Consider the following 25,817-nt stretch of genomic DNA (forward strand, 5'->3'; position numbering starts at 1 on the left):
AAAGTAACATTCGCGATAAATATGTTCTACCTTAAGAACATCTTCTTGGTGTGAAACGTTAGATTTCTTCTTCTTGCATTATGTCAACGGCCGGGACCCGATTTTATAAAGATGTGGTTGCAGACGGCTCCATGAAGATCTACTTTGAAAATCTGGCTGTGACTCTTATCAATATTTGGAAAACATGTGAAACTTTAACATTTCATAACTTTGAACTGTGTTTGGTTTGAATAAATCTTTGTCAGCTCCGTTTATTTTATTTTACTTTATCTGAAAGTGTAACTATGAACAAGGTGTGCATCTTCATTTAAACTTTTTTTTTTTTTTTTTTTTTTTTTTACGGGGAAAGCTGAAGACGTTGCCCGAATATCCGACACCTTGCTGACTTTTTTTTTCTTTTACTCCATCTAAATGATGATCCTTATAGCGGGGATCGAGTGTAGACATTATTATGATCCAACATAGACTGATGATGGACTGATATTAACCATTTCTGTGTCAATGAGTCAAATATGCCAAATTTTACACAAATATACCTAAATAAGCGTGGCACACAGAGGGTTAACTGTGTACATAAGCCGTAGATAGAGATAAAGCTCACGTGCTCTGAGATAGATGGAGGCAGTATTCGTCTGATAGCCGCTGATGCTCTTGACAGTCAAAGTATATCTGGCACCCGCTGTTGGCAACTCCGTACAAGATGCTGTGTGTAGCCCTCCGTCGTCTACTTCAAGACTTTCTGGGTCTGGAATACCACCACCACTGCAGCTGATGTTGAATCTCTCCACCAGTCCGTCGGGATTACCCCAGCTTGCACTCACGGAGTTATTTAAAGAAAATCCCGGCTCAAGATCTACTTCATTTGGCGCTTTCGTAGTATTGAAGGTAGAATATTCACACAAAAACAGTTAGTCAATGACGTCCATGATAACCACATAATTCGGGTGTCATGCTGATTTGTGTATCATAATCACAATATGCAGTGTAAATATATTCACACTTCTACGAACATTGTGAGTTCTTGTATGTTCACCGTGTAGTTTAATATGATGGATAAAACATTTTGACAACGAAAAAAAAAAGATTACAAGAGTAAATCAGCTCCTTCTCAAACGGTGACGGCAAAGATTTTAATTATGATCTAAATCTCTGTCAAAATTATATAATCTTTACTTGAGGTGTGTATGTGTGTTTGTCTGTGTGTATGTGTGTTGTACGTGTATGTTATGACACCAATTATCTCCTGATCACGCCTGACGTTTGGAATTATACAACTGAAAAAAAATTAAAAATTGGTAATGAAAAATAATGAAAATGTATTTTTACATTTTGTTCCGAAAAAGAGTTTGTCGATAGATTTATTGCTGAAATAGAAATGATTAAGAAGGACTGTATTCTATGAAAATTCAGTAAGTGGGGATTTTCCAAAGACGGAAATGAGTCAATTTGTTCGAAAAAAAAAGGAAAATAAAGCGGGATATATTTGAAATTAAGGGTTTTTGAGCAAATAAAATAAAATAGTTCAACAATTTCATGAACAGAAAAACAATTAAGTGAATTATACAAAATCAGTTCAACGACTTATAGTGAGATCGAGAAGTGACTAGTTTGAGGATGGAGAAAATAGTACAGAACATTTCATACTATTGAAATCAAATAAAAAAAAGTCAGATACGATTGTATGATGACAAAGAATTTGTGAATTAAGATAGAAGACATTTTGAGATTAGTAAAATTATTCTATGAAAATTATATTTAGAAATAATGACGTAACAGTAAATATTGCAATGATAGCTGTTTTTTAAGAAATATCACAAAGTTAAGTGAGGAAAGACAAGAGTACGTGGAGGAAATATCATCAATAGTAATGTTATGAGATTTCATATTGAAAAACAATGAAGATGAATAAAGCTTAGATACAATTTTTCTTCGTTAGAAGTGTATATTACTTTTGGGTCATACATAGGAGGGTTTTTAGTAAAAACTTTTAATGAAGTTCATTCTTCGGGTAATTTCTCAAAGTCTTAGGAGAAATCATTTATTACATTATACTTGGATAAGAAGGTAAAGATCCTCGTAGTATTCAAGACTACAGACCAATTTGTCGCTTGAGCATAAAATTAGAAAAAAAAAATCTATTTTATATAAAGGTGCTAAGTTCTGGAATGATTTGCGTTCAATTTTTAAGAATGTATCCACTCAAAGTCCTTTTAAGTCTAGATATAAAAAATTTCTTTTAAATGCCTATTGAATTGTATCAGTCCATCTTTGTTTATCTTGTTCTGTCTGTTTGTTTGTTTTATTTGTGTAATGTAGTAGTATATGTCTTTTATTTAATCTAATTTGTCTACGTTATCTGTAACTGTCATTAAGTATTCTGAATGTAACTCTGAATCTGCATTTGTATGTGTATTCTTATGTATCCAACTCTACAAATCGGATCACTTGTCTCAAGCCTTTGGCTTTCTTTGTGAACTCCCCGACACATTTTACTCTGTATATGTTTTTATTTTTATGATTATCAATAAAGTGAATTGAATTGAATTGAATTGAATTACACTTCAAACTCTTTCAAAGGTATTAGCAAAAATAATTGTAAAAAAATGCGTGAAATATTACAAATGGAGAAGATGGGATACTTATTATTATGCAACACGGGAATATTGGACATCTATGCGATAAACGGACGAAATTGTCCACTTTTCGACGTATAATATTGAGTTCCATTTGATAGCTGTAGATTTTGGGAAAGCGTTTGAGTCGTTTTCGCATTCGCTTTTATCAAGTGCATAGAAATGGTTTGGATTTGACCCGTAAGTTTGCCTTTGGATAAAGATTATCTATAGCCCCCTACTGATTATAAGTTGTTGTGTAATGGGGAGGGGGGTCTTCGCGGGATATTTTGAAATTGGTCGAAGAGTTCGTTACGGTGATCATCTTTTACACTATTGTGTGTTTAGATTTTGAAGTGAAGCAAATATTGTATGCTAATGACATGACCACCTTTTTAACAGATAAAACCTCAATTAGGATGTTAAAAATTATGTTTCAAGCTTTTTTATATAATAAATTGTTAAATTCTTCATTTGAATAAAACAAACGTTGAGTTAATTGGTAAGAATATAGAGAATTAAAGACAAATTTGATTCGCGTATGTAGTTACAGAAATAAAAATTTTGACATTATCTTTTGATCAAATTAAAAAAAAAGAAATGATAAGTCCAATTGTAAGGAAATAATGAGTAAAATCAAAAGACTTGTTTGATGGTGGAAGGGAAGACACCTTACCATGATAGGGAAAATACATTTACTTAAAACATATAATGTATCATCTAAACTGAATTATATATCTTCGACGGATATATTGTCGCAATAGCTCACTTGAGCCTTTGGCTCAGGTGAGCTAAAAGAAAAATGTAAGTTGTATTCTGACTGCGCGAAAACTTAATGTCTCACCTGTCAACAGGGTGATGAAAGCCTGGTTCGTCTGATCATCGCTAACACTAGTAACAGTCATGTTGTATTCAGCTCCCGCCACCGGTAAACCTCTGCAGTATGCCGTGTAGGTTGAGGCCCAAGTATAATAATACCTTTGAGGGGATGGGGAGCCGTTGTGACTACAATTGATGTCAAATCGGTCTACCTCGCCATCAAGTCTACGCCACGACGCCCTCACCGAGTCATTGGAGGAAGTTAACCTTGTTAGTGTCACCTTGTTAGGCCCTATGGGAGAAACAAGGAACAAAATCATTAAACGTTAAGGGCGATATAATCTATATTTGCTCAATGTGACATGAAAGTCACATTGACGTCCATTGCATGTGATTGCTTGTATAGTCTTCAAACTTAAAAATGCGTATTTCTTTTCCCGTTAGATTAATTGTGTAGGATCACATGTTTGATCGTCTCAAAAGGCCCATTATAGCATTTGCCGAAAAGCTTAATGCTGATTACTTCATAAATGAAGACCTGGGGCCTTTCCTTTCGACAAGAAATGTCAGCAAACACTTGTACAAATGAAACAAAGCAAACTACCAATCGTACTCACATGTTCTGAGATAGATGTACGCCCTGTTGGTTTGATACCCCATGATACTAGTTACAGTCAGGGTGTATATAGCACCCGCTGTTCGTAGGTCGGTACAAGATGCTGTGTAAAGTCCCTCGCTGTCTACTTCAAGACTTTCTGGGTGCGGAATACCACCGTCACTGCAGCTGATGTTGAATCTCTCCACCAGTCCGTCGGGGTTACCCCAGCTTGCACTCACGACGCCATAAGCTGAAGGTCCAGGCTGCAGATCTACTTTATTCGGAGCTTTAAAGTATCATGGATACAACATTCACACAAACACCAATAATCAATGACGTTCATAACCTCGAAATAATTTGTCACGCTGATCTGAATTACTGTTTCATAATACGATGTATCATTCAAAAGACATTCAGAGCTCCAAGAACATTTTGTTGGTCCTTTTGACGTTCACCGTACGATGGATAAAAAAGGTTTATCACTTTAAATCAGCTCATACTCAATGCTGATAACTAAGAAAATGATACTGTGCATCCTTTGTGGAGAAATTTCTGCTTATTTCTGATATACCTTTCAGTCTGTGTCCAAATTCTTTTTTTTTCTTCCAGCATGTCTAGCTGGTGTCTATGCGTCTGTTATGTGTGCGTTTTGTATGTATGTGTGTATGTGTGTGTGTGTGTGTGTGTGTGCGTGTGTGTATTTCGTTCTCTGACCTGTCAGTAGCGTGATGACAGCCTCATTCGTCTGATCCTCAATAACGCTGGTAACAGTCATGTTGTATTCAGCGCCTGCTATCGGTAAATCTCTGCAATACGCAGTATATGTCGAGTACCAAGTATATGCCCAAATACTTCGCGGGTCTGCCGTGCCGTTGTGACTACAATTGATGTAAAACCAATCTACCTCACCACCAGGTATACGCCATGATGCTCCCACCGAGTCACTGGAGGAAGTTAATCTTGTTAAGGTCACTTTGTTAGGCCCTATAAAGTATGAGAAAAAAAGAATCGATCTGCGAAATCATTTAAGGGCGATACTATTTTCTTAGTCTATGAGAAATCAAAGCGGTCACTGCATGTACTTGCCTGTCATTTACGAACTTCAAATACATGTAAGTTTGGGTTATTTTTTCAGTTAGCCTGGGTACCAACTTCAGACGTTGGGCCTAACCTTGTACCATTCGCTTTTATGGTTTTACGCTGTTCTGAAGATGATGAATCCTAATCTGGGAGATGCAATCCTTGCACTCCGAGGGATTTGAGATAACCAAAATGCCCGCGAAAAAAAAAAATAAAATTTTGATCTAAGTTTTTCCTGATAATGGTGGAAAATTGAAAAATAAATTGATGAGTTTAACCTATACCCGGTACTCTAATTTCAGGGTGCTGAATATGAATCTGATTGAAGCAACCCTTGCATCTTTAGGTTTTTGAGATATCCAAGATGGCCGCCAAAATTGACAATTTCAATATAGACCTTTAGTATTTTTTTTCTATTCATGGTGATAGACTTAAAAGAACTGATAGACTAAAACCTTTTTCGAGGGTGCTGAATTTGAATTCGGTTGATGCAACTCTTCCATCCTTAGGTGCTTTTAGATATTCAGGATTTTTAGTGGCCATTTTGGTGACCAACTTGAATATCTCAAAACCATCGAGGATGCATTAGTTGTATTTCTCAGCTTCGGATTCAGCTCCCTCGAAAATAGGGTAAAAGTGCCATCAATTTAGTTTCGATTTTCACCATTTACAAAGATACTCATTATTGGAATTTCAATTATTGGTCGCCATTTTGGATGTCTCAAAATCCCCAAGGATGCAAAGTTGCATCATCCAGATTCGTATTCAGCACGCTCGAAATAATTCAGATTCAACTCAAATCAATTTTATTCAAAATATCAGATGTTTGTTTTCGATAAAATTTCAAGAAATACAAAGAAACAAAGTATTACAACAATGTATAAACATAATATTAAACTGTTCAAATTAATAAGCATTAATGGAAAAGAGAGACCAGGTATAAGACAGACTTGCGGAGATGTGGGGCACTCAATAAATAAGGTAAAACCTTCAATTACTTTGTGTTTCCATTTTTGATAATTTATAAAGAAATGCATAGGAATTTCAGATCTTCCATAATGGCGGTCATTTTGACTATCTCAAAACGTTGAAGGATGCAAGAGTTGCCACATCTAGATTCTGAGTCAATAAAATTCCCTCGAAAAAGGGTAAACCCATCAAAAAACGTTCACTCTAAAAACATTCGAGTCAGAACTGACCCGGAAAGGATCCGTTGGGGTCACACCCCGTTCCGGGTCATAAATGACTTGGAATTGGTCATGAAGACCAGAAATGGGGTCACCCTGACCCGATTCATAACTCTGCATGGGGTCATATCCGACCCCATTTCTTGTCATTTCTGACCGGGAACGGAGTGTGACCCCAACTGACCCTCTCCGGGTCAGTTCTGACCGGGATGTTTTTAGAGTGTAGGGCGGACGGTTAAACAAGGTTCAGCCTAGACTAAAAAGTGAACCATAAAATCAGAATAATTATATACAAAAAGTGTACATTGTATCTGCTTTCAGCTCGTTAGCAGAATGTCGTGATATGTTTAGGTGAATGTGTATCATGCATATTGCATGCATAGTTCATTTTCAGAATCGCTTAATTGTTTCAAAAGGACTACTAGCATTTGCCAATAGCTGATGAGAATAATTAAGACTTAATAGGAATAGTAAGCCCTTATAAAACAAACTACCAATCGTACTTACATGTTCTGAGATAGATGTAAGCTCCGTTGGTTTGATACCCCATTATACTAGTTACAGTCATGGTGTATCTAGCTCCAGGTGTTCGAAGGTCCGTACAAGATGCTGCGTAAAGTCCCTCGTCGTCTACCTCAAGACTTTCTGGGTCCGGAATTCCACCACCACTGCAGCTGATGTTGAATCTCTCCACCAGTCCGTCGGGGTTACCCCAACTTGCACTCACGGAGTAAGTTGAAGAAGGTCCCGGCTCCAGATCTACTTTATTTGGCGCTTTCGGTGCATGAAAGGTACAACGTTCACACATACACAACTAGTGAATAAGACGTTCACATAACGGGAATGATTCATAGTTCCCAACAATGGCATCATCATTTTTAACATATTCAAAAACATGTTGAGAACAACAACGACGCCGAAATAAAATCACTATGTTTCGTTACATGACACTGGGCCTTGATATCTGGTTATATAGGAATGGATTCAGACTTGTTATTTATGTTTGTTTGATTGATTGTATACTAATTGTATTAAATTACTCACATTTTATTCGGGGACCGAAAGTGTGAAATGTGAAGGGGTATACGCATGCTAAATGAGGTTTCCAGTAGTGTTGTTCAAAGCCACCGAGACTTCGGGTCGACAATGATAATATTACTTTCAATCAGCTCCTCATCAATATCCATAAAACAAAAATATGAATACATCCTATAACATCAGCTCACACAATATGCTGGGAATAAGTTCGCTAAAGACACACATTTAATTTATTATGTGTGTCTCCTTACATGCCTTTGCAAACCTATTTCAAACTTCTTTTTTTACGAGATACCAGTAAATCCGTGTCCAAATTCTTTAAATATGTTTGTGTGCGTATAGTGTGCGTGCGTATGTGTGTGTGCATGTGTGTGTTCGTGTGTGTGTGTGCGTGCGTGTGTGTGCGTGTATGCTTATGTGTGTGTGTGCGTGTGTGTGTGTGTGTGTGTGTGTGTGTGTGCAACACACTCAACCTTCCAAATGTCTCACCTGTCAACAGCGTGATGAAAGCCTGGTTCATCTGATCTTCAATAACACTGGTAACAGTCATGTTGTATTCAGCGCCTGCTACCGGTAAATCTCTGCAATACGCCGTGAAGGTTGAGTACCAATTATAATACCTTTGAGGGTCTGGGGTGCCGTTGTGACTACAATTGATGTAAAACCGGTCTACTCCGCCATCAGGTCTCCGCCATGATGCTCCCACCGAGTCATTGGACGAAATTAATCCTGTCAGTGCCACTTTATTAGGCCCTATGTAAGATGAATAACGGATATCCCGTAAAGAGTCTTTATGGTTTTGTCTTGTCTTCATACCAGGCTTAGATGAAGCGCATAATATATATATATATATATATATATATATATATATATATATGTATTTAGATACCAAATTTAGCAAGTCGGCAAAGCCGGGTTAACTCTCAGTTTTTTTTCCCTATCTTTGTTTTTGAGTAGACTGTATGTGATGACATGGTGTCCTTTTGGTTCATAAAAGTGCGTCATCTTGTTTGTTTCCTCTTTCAGTGGTGTGCATTATGTGGTCAAAAAGATCCAAACGTTAGTTCTGCATGTATTTGTCTGCATAGACATACATCCACTAACTTTGTAGTATGTGCCCGATATAGTCATCCTACGCAAAGTTATGAACTACTTTGTTGTTTCCAAGATATAAAAAATGGAAAGGCTCGTATAATCACGATGTCATATCATAATTCAAACCAGAGCAATTTTGGCTACAAAGAGAGAACATAGTAGTCGTATTGATTTCATTCAGTGATTCACAAACGTTTTATCAATATGTCAGATATCTGGTCTATAACGTGATAGAATTCTTTGTAAAGCAGCGTTTGGTCCAATAATGCACGTTTCATATTTTTATTGCAGTGCATTGTCGATGTTTTTAAGATGTTAGTGATGTACGCTGTTTTTCCAACTTTGGTCGATGCAATCATTGCCGGTGACGTTGACTATCTTGTTTCATTCCGGGTGTCAATTACACGTCAAAGCAATACAAAGTTATTTATCTGCTCCCAAGTGACAGCGGTGTTATCGGAAGAGCGATAATGTATGATGGCTGATACACATGAAAACAAAAATGAATACACTGTCGATGATGATAAACCACAAGATAAAGTACTTTGACAAACATTGGTTACGTATTTGAGAAAATATATTACAAATGTGAACATGTAAATGAGCGCCCATGCTTAGTAACACTCACGAGATCTGAGATAGACGTACGCGTTGTTGGTTTGATCAACCATGATACTAGTGACAGTCATGGTGTAACTACCTCCAGCTCTTCGAAGGTCGGTGCACGATGCTGTGTAAAGTCCCTCGCTGTCTACTTCAAGACTTTCTGGGTGCGGAATACCACCGTCACTGCAGCTGATGTTGAATCTCTCCACCAGTCCGTCGGGGTTACCCCAGCTTGCACTCACGACGCCATAAGCTGAAGGTCCAGGCTGCAGATCTACTTTATTCGGAGCTTTAAAGTATCATGGATACAACATTCACACAAACACCAATAATCAATGACGTTCATAACCTCGAAATAATTTGTCACGCTGATCTGAATTACTGTTTCATAATACGATGTATCATTCAAAAGACATTCAGAGCTCCAAGAACATTTTGTTGGTCCTTTTGACGTTCACCGTACGATGGATAAAAAAGGTTTATCACTTTAAATCAGCTCATACTCAATGCTGATAACTAAGAAAATGATACTGTGCATCCTTTGTGGAGAAATTTCTGCTTATTTCTGATATACCTTTCAGTCTGTGTCCAAATTCTTTTTTTTTCTTCCAGCATGTCTAGCTGGTGTCTATGCGTCTGTTATGTGTGCGTTTTGTATGTATGTGTGTGTGTGTGTGTGTGTGTGTGCGTGTGTGTATTTCGTTCTCTGACCTGTCAGTAGCGTGATGACAGCCTCATTCGTCTGATCCTCAATAACGCTGGTAACAGTCATGTTGTATTCAGCGCCTGCTATCGGTAAATCTCTGCAATACGCAGTATATGTCGAGTACCAAGTATATGCCCAAATACTTTGCGGGTCTGCCGTGCCGTTGTGACTACAATTGATGTAAAACCAATCTACCTCACCATCAGGTATACGCCATGATGCTCCCACCGAGTCACTGGAGGAAGTTAATCTTGTTAAGGTCACTTTGTTAGGCCCTATAAAGTATGAGAAAAAAAGAATCGATCTGCGAAATCATTTAAGGGCGATACTATTTTCTTAGTCTATGAGAAATCAAAGCGGTCACTGCATGTACTTGCCTGTCATTTACGAACTTCAAATACATGTAAGTTTGGGTTATTTTTTCAGTTAGCCTGGGTACCAACTTCAGACGTTGGGCCTAACCTTGTACCATTCGCTTTTATGGTTTTACGCTGTTCTGAAGATGATGAATCCTAATCTGGGAGATGCAATCCTTGCACTCCGAGGGATTTGAGATAACCAAAATGCCCGCGAAAAAAAATAAAATTTTGATCTAAGTTTTTCCTGATAATGGTGGAAAATTGAAAAATAAATTGATGAGTTTAACCTATACCCGGTACTCTAATTTCAGGGTGCTGAATATGAATCTGATTGAAGCAACCCTTGCATCTTTAGGTTTTTGAGATATCCAAGATGGCCGCCAAAATTGACAATTTCAATATAGACCTTTAGTATTTTTTTTTTTCTATTCATGGTGATAGACTTAAAAGAACTGATAGACTAAAACCTTTTTCGAGGGTGCTGAATTTGAATTCGCTTGATGCAACTCTTCCATCCTTAGGTGCTTTTAGATATTCAGGATTTTTAGTGGCCATTTTGGTGACCAACTTGAATATCTCAAAACCATCGAGGATGCATTAGTTGTATTTCTCAGCTTCGGATTCAGCTCCCTCGAAAATAGGGTAAAAGTGCCATCAATTTAGTTTCGGTTTTCACCATTTACAAAGATACTCATTATTGGAATTTCAATTATTGGTCGCCATTTTGGATGTCTCAAAATCCCCAAGGATGCAAAGTTGCATCATCCAGATTCGTATTCAGCACGCTCGAAATAATTCAGATTCAACTCAAATCAATTTTATTCAAAATATCAGATGTTTGTTTTCGATAAAATTTCAAGAAATACAAAGAAACAAAGTATTACAACAATGTATAAACATAATATTAAACTGTTCAAATTAATAAGCATTAATGGAAAAGAGAGACCAGGTATAAGACAGATTTGCGGAGATGTGGGGCACTCAATAAATAAGGTAAAACCTTCAATTACTTTGTGTTTCCATTTTTGATAATTTATAAAGAAATGCATAGGAATTTCAGATCTTCCATAATGGCGGTCATTTTGACTATCTCAAAACGTTGAAGGATGCAAGAGTTGCCACATCTAGATTCTGAGTCAATAAAATTCCCTCGAAAAAGGGTAAACCTATCAAAAAACGTTCACTCTAAAAACATTCGAGTCAGAACTGACCCGGAAAGGATCCGTTGGGGTCACACCCCGTTCCGGGTCATAAATGACTTGGAATTGGTCATGAAGACCAGAAATGGGGTCACCCTGACCCGATTCATAACTCTGCATGGGGTCATATCCGACCCCATTTCTTGTCATTTCTGACCGGGAACGGAGTGTGACCCCAACTGACCCTCTCCGGGTCAGTTCTGACCGGGATGTTTTTAGAGTGTAGGGCGGACGGTTAAACAAGGTTCAGCCTAGACTAAAAAGTGAACCATAAAATCAGAATAATTATATACAAAAAGTGTACATTGTATCTGCTTTCAGCTCGTTAGCAGAATGTCGTGATATGTTTAGGTGAATGTGTATCATGCATATTGCATGCATAGTTCATTTTCAGAATCGCTTAATTGTTTCAAAAGGACTACTAGCATTTGCCAATAGCTGATGAGAATAATTAAGACTTAATAGGAATAGTAAGCCCTTATAAAACAAACTACCAATCGTACTTACATGTTCTGAGATAGATGTAAGCTCCGTTGGTTTGATACCCCATTATACTAGTTACAGTCATGGTGTATCTAGCTCCAGGTGTTCGAAGGTCCGTACAAGATGCTGCGTAAAGTCCCTCGTCGTCTACCTCAAGACTTTCTGGGTCCGGAATTCCACCACCACTGCAGCTGATGTTGAATCTCTCCACCAGTCCGTCGGGGTTACCCCAACTTGCACTCACGGAGTAAGTTGAAGAAGGTCCCGGCTCCAGATCTACTTTATTTGGCGCTTTCGGTGCATGAAAGGTACAACGTTCACACATACACAACTAGTGAATAAGACGTTCACATAACGGGAATGATTCATAGTTCCCAACAATGGCATCATCATTTTTAACATATTCAAAAACATGTTGAGAACAACAACGACGCCGAAATAAAATCACTATGTTTCGTTACATGACACTGGGCCTTGATATCTGGTTATATAGGAATGGATTCAGACTTGTTATTTATGTTTGTTTGATTGATTGTATACTAATTGTATTAAATTACTCACATTTTATTTTGGGGACCGAAAGTGTGCAGGAAAAGCAATCTAAATGTGAAGGGGTATACGCATGCTAAATGAGGTTTCCAGTAGTGTTGTTCAAAGCCACCGAGACTTCGGGTCGACAATGATAATATTACTTTCAATCAGCTCCTCATCAATATCCATAAAACAAAAATATGAATACATCCTATAACATCAGCTCACACAATATGCTGGGAATAAGTTCGCTAAAGACACACATTTAATTTATTATGTGTGTCTCCTTACATGCCTTTGCAAACCTATTTCAAACTTCTTTTTTTACGAGATACCAGTAAATCCGTGTCCAAATTCTTTAAATATGTTTGTGTGCGTATAGTGTGCGTGCGTATGTGTGTGTGTGTGCATGTGTGTGTTCGTGTGTGTGTGTGCGTGCGTGTGTGTGCGTGTATGCTTATGTGTGTGTGTGCGTGTGTGTGTGTGTGTGTGTGTGTGTGTGTGCAACACACTCAACCTTCCAAATGTCTCACCTGTCAACAGCGTGATGAAAGCCTGGTTCATCTGATCATCAATAACACTGGTAACAGTCATGTTGTATTCAGCGCCTGCTACCGGTAAATCTCTGCAATACGCCGTGAAGGTTGAGTACCAATTATAATACCTTTGAGGGTCTGGGGTGCCGTTGTGACTACAATTGATGTAAAACCGGTCTACTCCGCCATCAGGTCTCCGCCATGATGCTCCCACCGAGTCATTGGACGAAATTAATCCTGTCAGTGCCACTTTATTAGGCCCTATGTAAGATGAATAACGGATATCCCGTAAAGAGTCTTTATGGTTTTGTCTTGTCTTCATACCAGGCTTAGATGAAGCGCATAATATATATATATATATATATATATATATATATATATATATATATATATGTATTTAGATACCAAATTTAGCAAGTCGGCAAAGCCGGGTTAACTCTCAGTTTTTTTTTCCCTATCTTTGTTTTTGAGTAGACTGTATGTGATGACATGGTGTCCTTTTGGTTCATAAAAGTGCGTCATCTTGTTTGTTTCCTCTTTCAGTGGTGTGCATTATGTGGTCAAAAAGATCCAAACGTTAGTTCTGCATGTATTTGTCTGCATAGACATACATCCACTAACTTTGTAGTATGTGCCCGATATAGTCATCCTACGCAAAGTTATGAACTACTTTGTTGTTTCCAAGATATAAAAAATGGAAAGGCTCGTATAATCACGATGTCATATCATAATTCAAACCAGAGCAATTTTAGCTACAAAGAGAGAACATAGTAGTCGTATTGATTTCATTCGGTGATTCACAAACGTTTTATCAATATGTCAGATATCTGGTCTATAACGTGATAGAATTCTTTGTAAAGCAGCGTTTGGTCCAATAATGCACGTTTCATATTTTTATTGCAGTGCATTGTCGATGTTTTTAAGATGTTAGTGATGTACGCTGTTTTTCCAACTTTGGTCGATGCAATCATTGCCGGTGACGTTGACTATCTTGTTTCATTCCGGGTGTCAATTACACGTCAAAGCAATACAAAGTTATTTATCTGCTCCCAAGTGACAGCGGTGTTATCGGAAGAGCGATAATGTATGATGGCTGATACACATGAAAACAAAAATGAATACACTGTCGATGATGATAAACCACAAGATAAAGTACTTTGACAAACATTGGTTACGTATTTGAGAAAATATATTACAAATGTGAACATGTCAATGAGCACCCATGCTTAGTAACACTCACGAGATCTGAGATAGACGTACGCGTTGTTGGTTTGATCAACCATGATACTAGTGACAGTCATGGTGTAACTACCTCCAGCTCTTCGAAGGTCGGTGCACGATGCTGTGTATGATCCGTCATCAGTTGCCTCAAGACTTTGAGGAATTGGGACGCCGCCGTTACTGCAGGTGATGTTGAATCGCTCTACCAGTCCTTCGGGATTAGTCCAGCTTGCTGTCACGGAATCTACTGATGTTGAGGTCTCAGGCATCGCCTGTACTTGGTTCGGAGCTTTTCAGAAAATAAAATACATTATTATACTAGGACAGTAGAAACGTCTTTGATAGGGTCACTTGTCATGAGACAATGGGTCCGATACTCTCAGCTCATGATATGTCACATCTTGCAATCATGATGTTGTTACCAATTGGGAGCATTATACCCTTCACAGTTTTCGCTGACTCTTGATCGGAGAGTCCTTAAGTTATTATTATCACGTTTGAATTAACATGTTTGTGCAATCGTATCGAACGTCAATGTCTGTTTGCAATTATATTTCCTCATCAGTGGGTGACAATTAATGATGAAGTCAATCATGGCAAATATAGTAATCATTACGATTAAGTCACAAATCTAATTCAATTTAATTAACTTATTTCCATCTATAAAATGAAATATAAAATGCAAGGTGATACATTTATCAATCCAACTATAGAACAATTTGAAAGGACAAATCACTTATTCCACAAAATATACGTAAGAATGATAATGTAGCGAAAAAAGATGCACGTCTGCAATAGTAACATTGAAAACCAAATAGATATGGGGATGAAACAGAATGATCTTCTGAAAAGCAAAGCTTTATTAGGACGTAAATCAGTAGAAAAAACAACTCATATATATACCAATATAACGTATTTATGCTAAATTAATCTATGTACCGTTGGAGCATATCACACACACACACGCACACACACACACACACACACACACACACACATATATATATATATATATATATATATATATACATATATATATATCCATCTTTTAACAAGTAGAGAGTGATATGAGATGGTGGATATCTAAGAGTTAAGAAGCATAATCGGTTGATAACCATCTATGGAGTACACATTTGAGACCCACTTAAAGTCTAACAGCAACTCACTGGTTCGTAAGGTGATGCTAGACCCGTTGGTCTGATCACCACTGACGCTGGTAACAGTCACGTTGTATTCAGATCCAGCCACGGGCAGATCGCTGCATGACGCCGTGTAATGCCAATTATAAGCCTCCACATTATCGGGAGACGCGACACCTTCGTGGCTGCAGTTAATGACGAATTCATCGACGACGCCCCACGGCTGGTACCATTCGACTCTCACAGTGTCGTAGGAAGAATAATCTGCAATTAGTTCCACGGCGTTTGGTCCTGGAACATAATTTCAAATTGTTATGCATTTGGTGTAGAATTGTATTATGAGCAAAGGCAGCATCTTATGACTAACTCCGAAATTAAGCGTTTCTTAGAATCTCGGAGGACAAATAGGCTTACTTTAAAAAGAGCAGGTCTAAAACACAGGTCGAAAAATTATTGCAGTAGTAAATGTTCACCTATAGAGGTATAAAAAAAAAAATAGGCGAATGATGCCGATTCTTCATGATTCGTCCACGGTGACTGGCAATAGTCAGCAAACGGTATTAGCCGGCACATTATATCATAGCTTAAATGAATGAACCTATTGTGGTATAGTTTATTACGTAATCTTAGATTGTTATGTAAAAGATCAGTTTGCAGGCGTTTCCTCTCGGTGACACGACATAATATGCTCCGCCGACAATTGCTCCGAAAATTGTGGCAAATAATCCGCGACATTTGCTCCGCCGACAATCGCTCCAATTGTGCATGCTGGCTTTTTGGCGCAGGCTGCTAGACCGACAACATGACAAGGGTTTGTGTCTGCAAACTAGATAAAACTGGTGGGGGCGGTGGAGGGGGAGAGATAAGTGGCGTTCCAATAACACGTTGCCCAACCAGAGGTAGCTCTCCGGGCTCGACTGACAATCAATAAAGAAATGATGACAATATGGGAGTAATAATAATGAAGATAATAATGACTGTAATGATTATGATAATAATAATTGTGATGATGACGATAATGATAATGATAGTAATAATGAAAATAATAGAAGTGATAATAATGATAATCGTTAACTAACATCAAAATTATTTGGGGACAAAATGATATGTTGAACCCCATCTTTTTTGTTTACTAGGATCGATCTTACCACCAGTGTCATGCCATTGTCCTGATCATTACTTGAACCAGTAACAATATCTATCACAGTATTTTTAGACTCTACGACCAAAGAAACATGGGATAGGCCCAGTTACTGATTCGACTGCACCAGAATTTCATCTATTTCGCTGCACTGATTTAAGGCGCGTTTACACCGAGCAGAGTACGGGCAACTGGCCGGGAGTTTTGCTATTGTGCCACAAAAGGAAACATGTCTGGTTCTGGCAAGAAAGAATCAGTATTTCGGTACGAAATCACCCAAAATATTACTCTTATGACAAAATCAAGAGCAACAAAATCAAGAGTAGAAGATTAATTTTGTTACAGAATCATTAGCGGGGAAGTGTCATTGTCACAGAACCAGACATAAGATATGGTACACCATAGCAAAACCCCCGATTCGTTGCCCATACGGTACTCGGTGTAAACGGGCAAAGAAACAACACAGTTTATGTGCAAAATAATTTCTGAATAACATCTAGATGTCGCCAAAATAGTATAGTTTCACACGAAGTAGATTAAAAGCGAACATCATTACATCAGAAGCGATTAAATTTCAATTGAGAATCTAATCTTCTGCAGAGTGAGTGAAGGATTTGCCAGAGGAGCAAACACCGTATCTTCGAAGTAAATGTCGGCGTGGCAATTGTCGGCAGAGCAACTGTCGGCGGAGCAATGTCTGCAGAACATTGTCGACGGAGCAAATGTTGCGGAGCATTTGTCGCGGAGCATTTGTCGCAATTTTCGGTGCATATGTCATAGAACCGTCTACTCATAATATGTAAGATATACACACACAAATAATATGTACACTATGTATACACTCAGCAAAAAAAAAAAAAAGGAAAGTAAACACTTTTTCCAATGCATGTTCTTCATAGAAGATTTTGATAAAAATCTTTGTTTCATTTAGCGTATCGAATATCATTTAATTGGCTATCATATCAACCTGGTAGGTTGATACGAAGGAAAATTTTAGGCATGAATGAACAAATTCGTTTTGTCTCCCAAGGCACAAAAGGGAAAATTGCAGAATTTCACATGTAATGATTCATTTGAGAATGCCCGTCAACATAGCAATAATAACAAAAGACCAATTTAACACAATGAGAGACATGAATGAATATCAAAAATAAGTTTTCGTTCCCTTGTATCTCTTTATATCTTCAAACAAGAACAAGTGGGAAACTAAGGAAGGAATATAAGACATTTTGTCACCTCAAATTTAAATGTCATGGGAGGAAGATGTAAAGGTGATAAAATGGACGGATTTTATTCTTATTTCAGTCTTTTAATTCAGGGATTTAAGGATTCACGAGACAAATTAAAGGCCCAGTTATGATTTCCAATGTGCTTAATTCGGAATAGCATTTCACACTTTCACCATTTTTGTTAATATTGTCTGTTCTCTAATGTCATTTGAATTTGGATTTGACAGAAGATTCTTCATTTTTCCCATTAGTTTTTGCCTTTCTTTATTTTTGGGGGCTACAAAGACATTATAGAGATCAATGGGTACATTTTCCAAAGTAATTTGTGTTTACTATTGTGTTGGATTTGTCTTTTGTTCTCATTATTATATATAGAAGAGCAAATGTGCATGAATGAGAAATTGCCCATTTTTGCAATTTTTACGTTGGTGCTTTGGAAGAGAAAAACGATTATGTTCACTCATGCGTAAAATTTCCCTTTTTAATGACCTTTTAGGTTGGTTGCCAATGAAGCCTAATGTTCTGTGAGAAATAGGAGCTTGAAAAAGTGTTTACTTTCTTCTTCTTTTTTTGCTGAGTGCCTATATGTATATAAACAATATGTATATGTATCTATATACATATATATATAGCATATATATATATATATAGAGAGAGAGAGAGAGAGACAGAGAGAGACAGAGAGACAGAGAGACACAGAGAGAGTGCAGTTCACTCCCTTTACAACGAGCACTATCATAAGGAAATTTTCGTCATAACGAAGTCATTTCCTGACGCCATAGATAAAGAAGTGCTCCATTATAACGAAAATGTGAATCGCTTACGAAATCACATAGCACAAGAAGCATTTTATAGAGCGCCTCTGCATGGGCGAACGCTTTACATTATTTTCAGTGTGCTTAAATAGAGAAATCACTCAATTCCCTCTCTGCGCCACACACCATGCCCAATACAGCTACTTGTGCTATAATATGTTCCGAAGGTTTGTTCTCTCGAAAAACACAAATTCCGTGTACCCAGATGTTCGTTAATTGGAAAAAGGGGACTCGTTTCTATGAACATTCGTTGCTTTATTCCGAAGGTTTGTCATTCCGAAGGTTGAATAATCCGAAAATGCATTAAGGCTCGTTTATCCGAAAGTTAAAAAATATGAGTGCTAAAAAACCTTCCTAATTTTAAACCTTTGTTTTCGGAAATAACGAACTTTCATATTAACGAACCTTATTTTATTTTCGGATTCACGAACATTCGGAATAACGAGCACTATTTCATTCAAGAATTTCCGGTAACAAATGGAATTTGTAAGATCGCAACTGCTGATGATTTATAGAAATCAAAGTGCCTAATCGGAAAGATATTTTATTAGGCGTAATATACAGGCCCCCTGATGCTAATATAAAATTATTTTTTGATTATTTTAATGAATTATTACAAGAATCTTCAGTTTTGAATAAGGAATGTTATTTAATGGGTGACTTTAATATTGATTTAAGTAAATGTAATGATTCTTATTATCCCGAGGAATTTCTCAATATTATGCTCTCTGCATATTTCTCACCCTTGATTTCAAAACCAACCCGTGTAACAGAACAATCTGCCACTTTAATGGATAATATTTTTTGTAATGTAAACCCTTTTCCTGATTCTGCTATTATACTTACGGATATATCTGATCATTATGCTATTTATATGTGTTCATCTTTACAGTTAAAGACGAAAATACCTTAGAGTTATGAAAGAAGGCGTAAGTTTACACCTCAGAATATAGCCCAGTTTCAGGAATCTTTGATGGAAATTGACTGGTCTGACTTATATGTGGTGCAAGATACGAATGTAGCTTATGAAATTTTTATAAATAAGATTGTTACTTTGTTAGATACACATATTCCATTAGTTAAAAAGAAGTTGGGTAGTTATAAACGTGATCCAAGATTGCCATGGGTGTCAAAGTCATTATTACGTTCAATTAATCGTAAAAATAATTTGTATTATGTAAGTAAGGCTAAAGAAACACAGCAATCCCGTGATAAGTATACTGCATATAAAAATACTCTCACTATGGTATTGCGTAAAGAAAAAAGGAATTATTATATGAGAAAATTAGATTTGTTTAAAAATGATATGCACAATACTTGGAAATTGATAAATGAAACATTGAATAAGCATAAGGAAAGAAATGTTATTTCTAAAATTAAGAATGATGGATTTGAAATAAAAGATTTACGTAAGATAGCAGAAATATTTAATTAACATTTTTCAACTGTTGGCCGGAATCTTTGTGCAAATATTCTGTTGTCTACTAAAGAATTTTATGATTATCTGGACGTAGGTAATCAAAATTCAATCTTTTTTTCCCCTGTAACAGTATATGAGATTTTAGATATTGTTCATAATTTACCTTCTAAAAGAAGTTCTGGTTATGATGATATTGACCTATTTACCTTGTTCTCTGTTATCAAAAGAAGTGAAACATATGTTATGTCGAAAAATGAAATAAACTTTGAATTGAATTGAATTGAATTATATTGATAATATACTGTTAAAAAATATACCCTATATTGTTGATCCTTTGTTTCACATTTTTAATCTATCAATATCACAAGGGCAGGTACCAGATGTTATGAAATTATCAAAAATAGTTCCAATTTTTAAAAAGGGTAATAGGGAAGAATTGAATAATTACAGACCTATTTCTCTTTTGCCTAATATATCTAAAATATTAGAAAAGATAATATATTCTCGAGTTATAGATTTTTAAAATAGAAATGACATTTTGTCAAAATATCAATTTGGATTTCGCAAGAAACATAGCACAGCACATGCAATATTATCTTTCACTGAAAAAGTATCTCGAGCAATTGATAAGTTTCAACATACTGCAGGAATCTTCCTGGACCTCTCCAAGGCCTTCGACACGATTAACCACGACATTCTTCTTTATAAACTTAATCATTATGGTATACGTGGGAAGGCCTTGGAGTGGTTCAGAAGTTATTTGAAAGACAGAAAACAATTTGTTTGTATAAACAATGAAAAATCTTCTTTGCGCTCAGTTGATTTTGGAGTTCCACAAGGAAGTATACTAGGGCCGTTACTTTTTATTATCTACATCAATGATTTTCCCAAATCTTCAAATGTTCTTTCTTTTATATTATTTGCAGATGATTCTAATCTTTTCTTTTCTCATTCAAATCCTCATACATTAGTTGATGTCATGAATATAGAATTGAACAAGATAATGCAATGGCTAAGAGTAAATAGATTATCGCTTATAATTTGCAGAAAACAAATGTGAAGTTGTTTAGTAATACCCTTGATAAATTGCCACATGATATAATTTTTGAAAATGAAGTAATAAAACAGGTTTATTCTGTTAGATTTCTTGGTGTAACTGTAGACAGTAAGCTTTCTTGGAAACAGCATACAGATTGTATATGCCGCACTATTTCCAGTAACATAGGTGTAATTAATAAAGTAAAGTTTTGTTTTTCTGTTAAAAAGTTGCTAATGTTATATTCAACGTTAATTTTACCTTATTTAACGTATGGAATTATAGTATGGGGAAATACACATTCAACTTATTTGGATAGATTATTTTTGTTACAAAAAAAAAGCACTTCGAGTAATATGTAATACCTCCAAATATTCCCATACTGACGGATTATTTGTGGAGAATAAGGTTTTAAAAGTAAGGGATTTGTATTATTATTACCTTGGTCAATTTATGCACAGTTTGTATGATAAGTCACTTCCTTCAGTTTTTGAAAATATGTTTAATAAGAATAAAAATATTCATAAATACCCCACTCGTCAAAGAGATGAATATCATTTGCCCCTTACCCGAACTCTATTTACAAAATCCACGTTTATCTACAGTGGCCCAAAATTTTGGAATTCCCTTGAGAAAAATATAAAAGATTCCATTAGTTTGAAATCATTCTCTAGTAATTTAAAGAAATATTTGATTAGCTCATATGTACCCCATGATTAGTTTGACTGTTTGGAATTGTTGTTCTTTTTTCTTCACCCTGTATCGAGAATGTTGACCTGCCCTTCGCTCTCTCTACTCCCCCTCTCCCCCTCCCGCCCTCTCTTTCCCTACTCTCTTCTGTGTGTACACAATGTATGTGGATGCATACATGTGTGTGTACGTGCGTGTGTGTGCGTATGTGTATGTGGGTACGTGTGTGTGCTTGTGTGTATGTGTATGTGTATGTGTATGTGTATGTGTGTGTGTATGTGTATGTGTATGTGTATGTCTATGTCTATGTGTATGTATATACATGTGAAAGCTTATACACTGTACTTCATGTAACCATCCGATTTGATTGAATGAAAACTGTATAACTTTCAATGATTAGCTTGTACGGTACATGTATCGTTGTATTGTGTTATAAAGTCATATCTATAATTAATGTATTGTAGTAATGTAACGTAAGTGAGGGGACTGCAATCTACAAGTTCGCTTTTTAGCAGCCCCTCAATTTCCATTTCCATGAAGTTCTTTTAAGAACCAATATGTATTATTATGTTCCAATATATGTAATCATGTCAAAGTGTATTACCTGTGTTTGATTGGAAATGAAAATAAAAAAAAACATGCATGTGAACATGCATGTGTGAAATGAAATGATCTGTAATTTAACAAACATGTAGGAAAATAGAAACCACGGGACTTGAACCTGTCATCTAGGCCTACATTTAACTTTTTAAGGCGAGACAAACTGAAGAAAATTCAAACCTTAACCTTCTACCCCTACTTAATATTCTCTTGCATTAATATTCGAATGGTTTGCCTGTTTCCATTATAAACTGTATTTTTCAAATATAACGAAATTTCGATATAACGAAAGAAAACTGCGGTTTCCGAACACTCTGTAATAACGGGAGTACACTGCAGTAATGAAAGACAGAGAGACCCGATGCCATGAACATCTTATAGTGACTCTTAATTATCTCCATTATTTACATGATAATATTTACGGCACTCCCTAGAGCAGTATCATTTCACGACTTTAATTATTCGTTTTGAGTGCATTAAGTGGTTTGCATTATTTTGTTACTGTATTTGAGGTGTAGATGCATCACTGATTCAAAATACAATAATGGTATCTATGTCCCAAACTTTTTCATGCATTGAATAGCAAAGGACAAACCGACGATCTAGTGACCTATAGAGAGAACATTTTCAAATTGTCCGTTCTGTAGTCATAGTTTTGATATCTTACTCTGATTCATAGTTGTTGTTGTTGTTGTTGTTGTTGTTGTTGTTGTTGCTTTATTCATATGTCATATTGCTTTTCTTCCACGCGGGAGAATTCTTTGCAAAGCTGATATCTTTTTGGTCCATTATCGCAAGTTTTGTTTTTAGTGTGGTACATTATCAACATTTTACGATGTTGATTGTGATGATGTACGCAACTATCCTTGCTTTGGCCAATGCATTCATATGATGTTGGTTATTAAAGTCGTTTCATTCTAAATGTCAATGGCGCATCAAAACAATACAAAGTTCTTTATCCGCTCCAAATGACAGCAGTGTAATCCTAAGAGCGACAATGGTAGAAATGAAAACAGGAATGAATACACCTTAAAGACAGAAAACTTCAAGATGAAGTATGCTTTGAGAAGTACTGGCTATGTATATGTGTATGAGAAAAAACAACAACATGTAAATGAGCACCAATGCTTTGTAACACTCACGAGATCTGAGATAGACATATGCGTTGTTGCTTTGATTGACCATAATACTAGTGATAGTCATGGTGTAACTAGCTCCAGGCGTTGGAAGGTCGGTGCACGATGCTGTGTATGATCCGTTATCAGTTGCCTCAAGACTTTGAGGGATTGGGACGCCGCTGTTACTGCAGGTGATGTTGAATCGCTCTACCAGTCCTTCGGGATTAGTCCAGCTTGCTGTCACGGAATCTACTGATGTCGAGGTCCCAGGCATCGCCTGTACTTGGTTCGGAGCTTTTGAGAAATACATTATATATCAAGACATTAGAGGCGATATATCTTTGATAGGAACACTTGTCATGGGATGAGTCTGATACATATTATGATATCTCACATATTGCAAAGATATGATTTTGTTACCAACTGAACGCATTATACCCTTTGGTTTAGCTGACTCTAGTTCAGAGTGTCTTAAATGTTATCAATATACCGTTAGAATTAACATGTTTGTGCAATCGTATAGTAGGTCAATGTATGTTTGCAATTAAAATTCTCGTGAATAATGAAGTCATTCAATTAAATTATTTCATTTCCATCGGTAAAATGAAATACATAAGACAAGGTGATCAGTGGTGGATCCAGAGGGGGCGCACCCGGTGCACGCCCCCTGTATTTTTCGTTAAAAACAAAAAATAAAACGAAAAAAAAATGAAATGAAACCCGGAAGTGGCACCAGAAATATTAGTATTATTCTGCTGTGACTATTCTTAAAAGCAGGCCAACTCTTGAATGGCAGCCTTTGTAGTATAGTAAATGTTCATTTAGAGGTATTGATGTAGAGATCAGAAATCATGTATAAAATGTCAGTACTATTGTGTCTCCACATAACACGCAATGTAAAAACATTTAAGGTACACAAATTTTGCGAGTCATATGTTGTCCGAGTGTAGTTTTATTTCAAGAGACTATTTTGAGCAAAAACAAACACACACACACACACACACAAAACCGCCTTCAGCGCAACTTCTGGCGCCACTTCCGGGTTTCTTCAGCTGACAAGCAAAAAACACCTTCCCCCACACCCGTTCCGCCGGCCATGAAGTTTATCTGGGGCCATTTCTGCTTCTGATCCCCTGCATTTCCGGTTTCATATGATATTGTATATTAATTCTTCAAACCTAATTATAAGTGTTCCTTCACATTGCATATTACAGTTTACCTTCAATTTGACTCTGTTGTGTATCTTTCTCCCCATACGTTTTCTTTATACGATCGTTCCCAACAATGTGTATTAATGCGTTGGAACAATTTATATAGTTTATGACATATCTATGGTCAATATTTTGTTACACTGAAAACGTAATTCAGTAATAAACTGAACTGAACTGAACGGTTGAAAGCCCTGTTTAGTATGAAAACATGTGTGGGTTCTTTAAGTTTGTTGAGTTGTTTTCTTCTTTTCTGAATTTCACATGAAACCTCTGCCATTCTGATTGTTTTGATAACTCTGAGCGAATTGGAACCATGGTGTTGTACCGTAAATTAAACTCACGTGCCCATAGAGTGATGGCCGTTTCACAGATGTAATACTGATTTATGCTTAAGACAGTCATGGTGATTCGAGCACCAGCTACTGGGCCGGTACAATTTGCCATGTACACCCCTTCGACGTCACCAAAATAGTCAATATCCTCTGGGTACGGATAGATATCGCCACTCAAAGTTTCTAGCTGAACATCATCGCTACTGCAGCTGATCTCGAAGGATTCCACCAGCCCGTCGGGTTTACTCCAGCTAACACTCACACCACGAACCGAAGGAGGCCCGGGTACGAGAACAACTTTCACGAGCAGAGATTTCAGAGAGAGAGAAAAAAATATATATACATACATGTATAAAGAAGACCTTTTGAGGATGCAGAAGTCTTATACATTTTGCTTAGTTTGTGTGTGTGGAAAACTGTGTGTCATGACTCATTATGAACTGGGCATGGACATTGCCTCATAGACTTTATATTTGTACCACATATGGTACTAGTATACGGTGAAATCTAACACGACCCTCTATTTAGGTGATCCGAGTATCCTCTCGGATCACCTTCTGTATCTGTACGGATTCTTTGTTGGTGGTTCTTCTTCTTCTTTCTTTATTTCTGGACAAATTTTGTGTATCGATTAGCTCAGAAAGTATTCTTCCTATCAATGTCAAAATTATACCATATATGTATCATGTCCCAAAGACGACGGGTCTAATAAAATCATAGTGATCAGTCGACCGTGACGTCACTATGACGTCATTATATAAAAACACATTCTCATTCATATCTCATTAATGGAATGGAATTTTTCAATGAAATTTACGTCACATATATTTCAAGTTATGCGGATTCTACTCATATTCCCAAAATTCATATTTTCTCTTAAAACGTGCGCGTACGCGCGCGTCGAAATATTTGTATGCTCAAATCGAGCTCAAATTTTTTTTGCATACGTTTCAGACCATTTGGAGCATTTTTTGAAAAATTGAAAAAATTGGACGGACGCGTACGCGCGCGCACAT

At 36.7% G+C, this 25,817-nt stretch overlaps 1 protein-coding gene across 1 annotated transcript in view; it reads right to left on the bottom strand.

Moving 5' to 3' along the window:
- Window positions 1–24,871, bottom strand: part of LOC139727141 (receptor-type tyrosine-protein phosphatase beta-like) — a 28,106-nt gene extending 3,235 nt beyond the window's left edge. The window contains exons 1-11 of the mRNA XM_071638120.1: window positions 24,811–24,871; window positions 15,237–15,500; window positions 14,090–14,359; window positions 12,847–13,110; window positions 11,903–12,073; window positions 9,058–9,324; window positions 7,824–8,087; window positions 6,900–7,070; window positions 4,049–4,315; window positions 3,457–3,723; window positions 602–868 (exon numbers count right to left, since the gene is read on the bottom strand). Coding sequence (XP_071494221.1) covers window positions 602–868; window positions 3,457–3,723; window positions 4,049–4,315; window positions 6,900–7,070; window positions 7,824–8,087; window positions 9,058–9,324; window positions 11,903–12,073; window positions 12,847–13,110; window positions 14,090–14,359; window positions 15,237–15,500; window positions 24,811–24,871 — 2,533 coding nt within the window. The remainder of the gene's footprint in view (window positions 1–601; window positions 869–3,456; window positions 3,724–4,048; window positions 4,316–6,899; window positions 7,071–7,823; window positions 8,088–9,057; window positions 9,325–11,902; window positions 12,074–12,846; window positions 13,111–14,089; window positions 14,360–15,236; window positions 15,501–24,810) is intronic.
- Window positions 24,872–25,817: the final 946 nt, after the last annotated feature.

This window comes from Diadema antillarum, unplaced genomic scaffold (assembly GCF_040938485.1).
Source record: "Diadema antillarum isolate AM-2024a unplaced genomic scaffold, OU_Dant_1.0 seq00000119_RagTag, whole genome shotgun sequence".
NCBI classification, from domain to species: Eukaryota; Metazoa; Echinodermata; class Echinoidea; order Diadematoida; family Diadematidae; genus Diadema; species Diadema antillarum.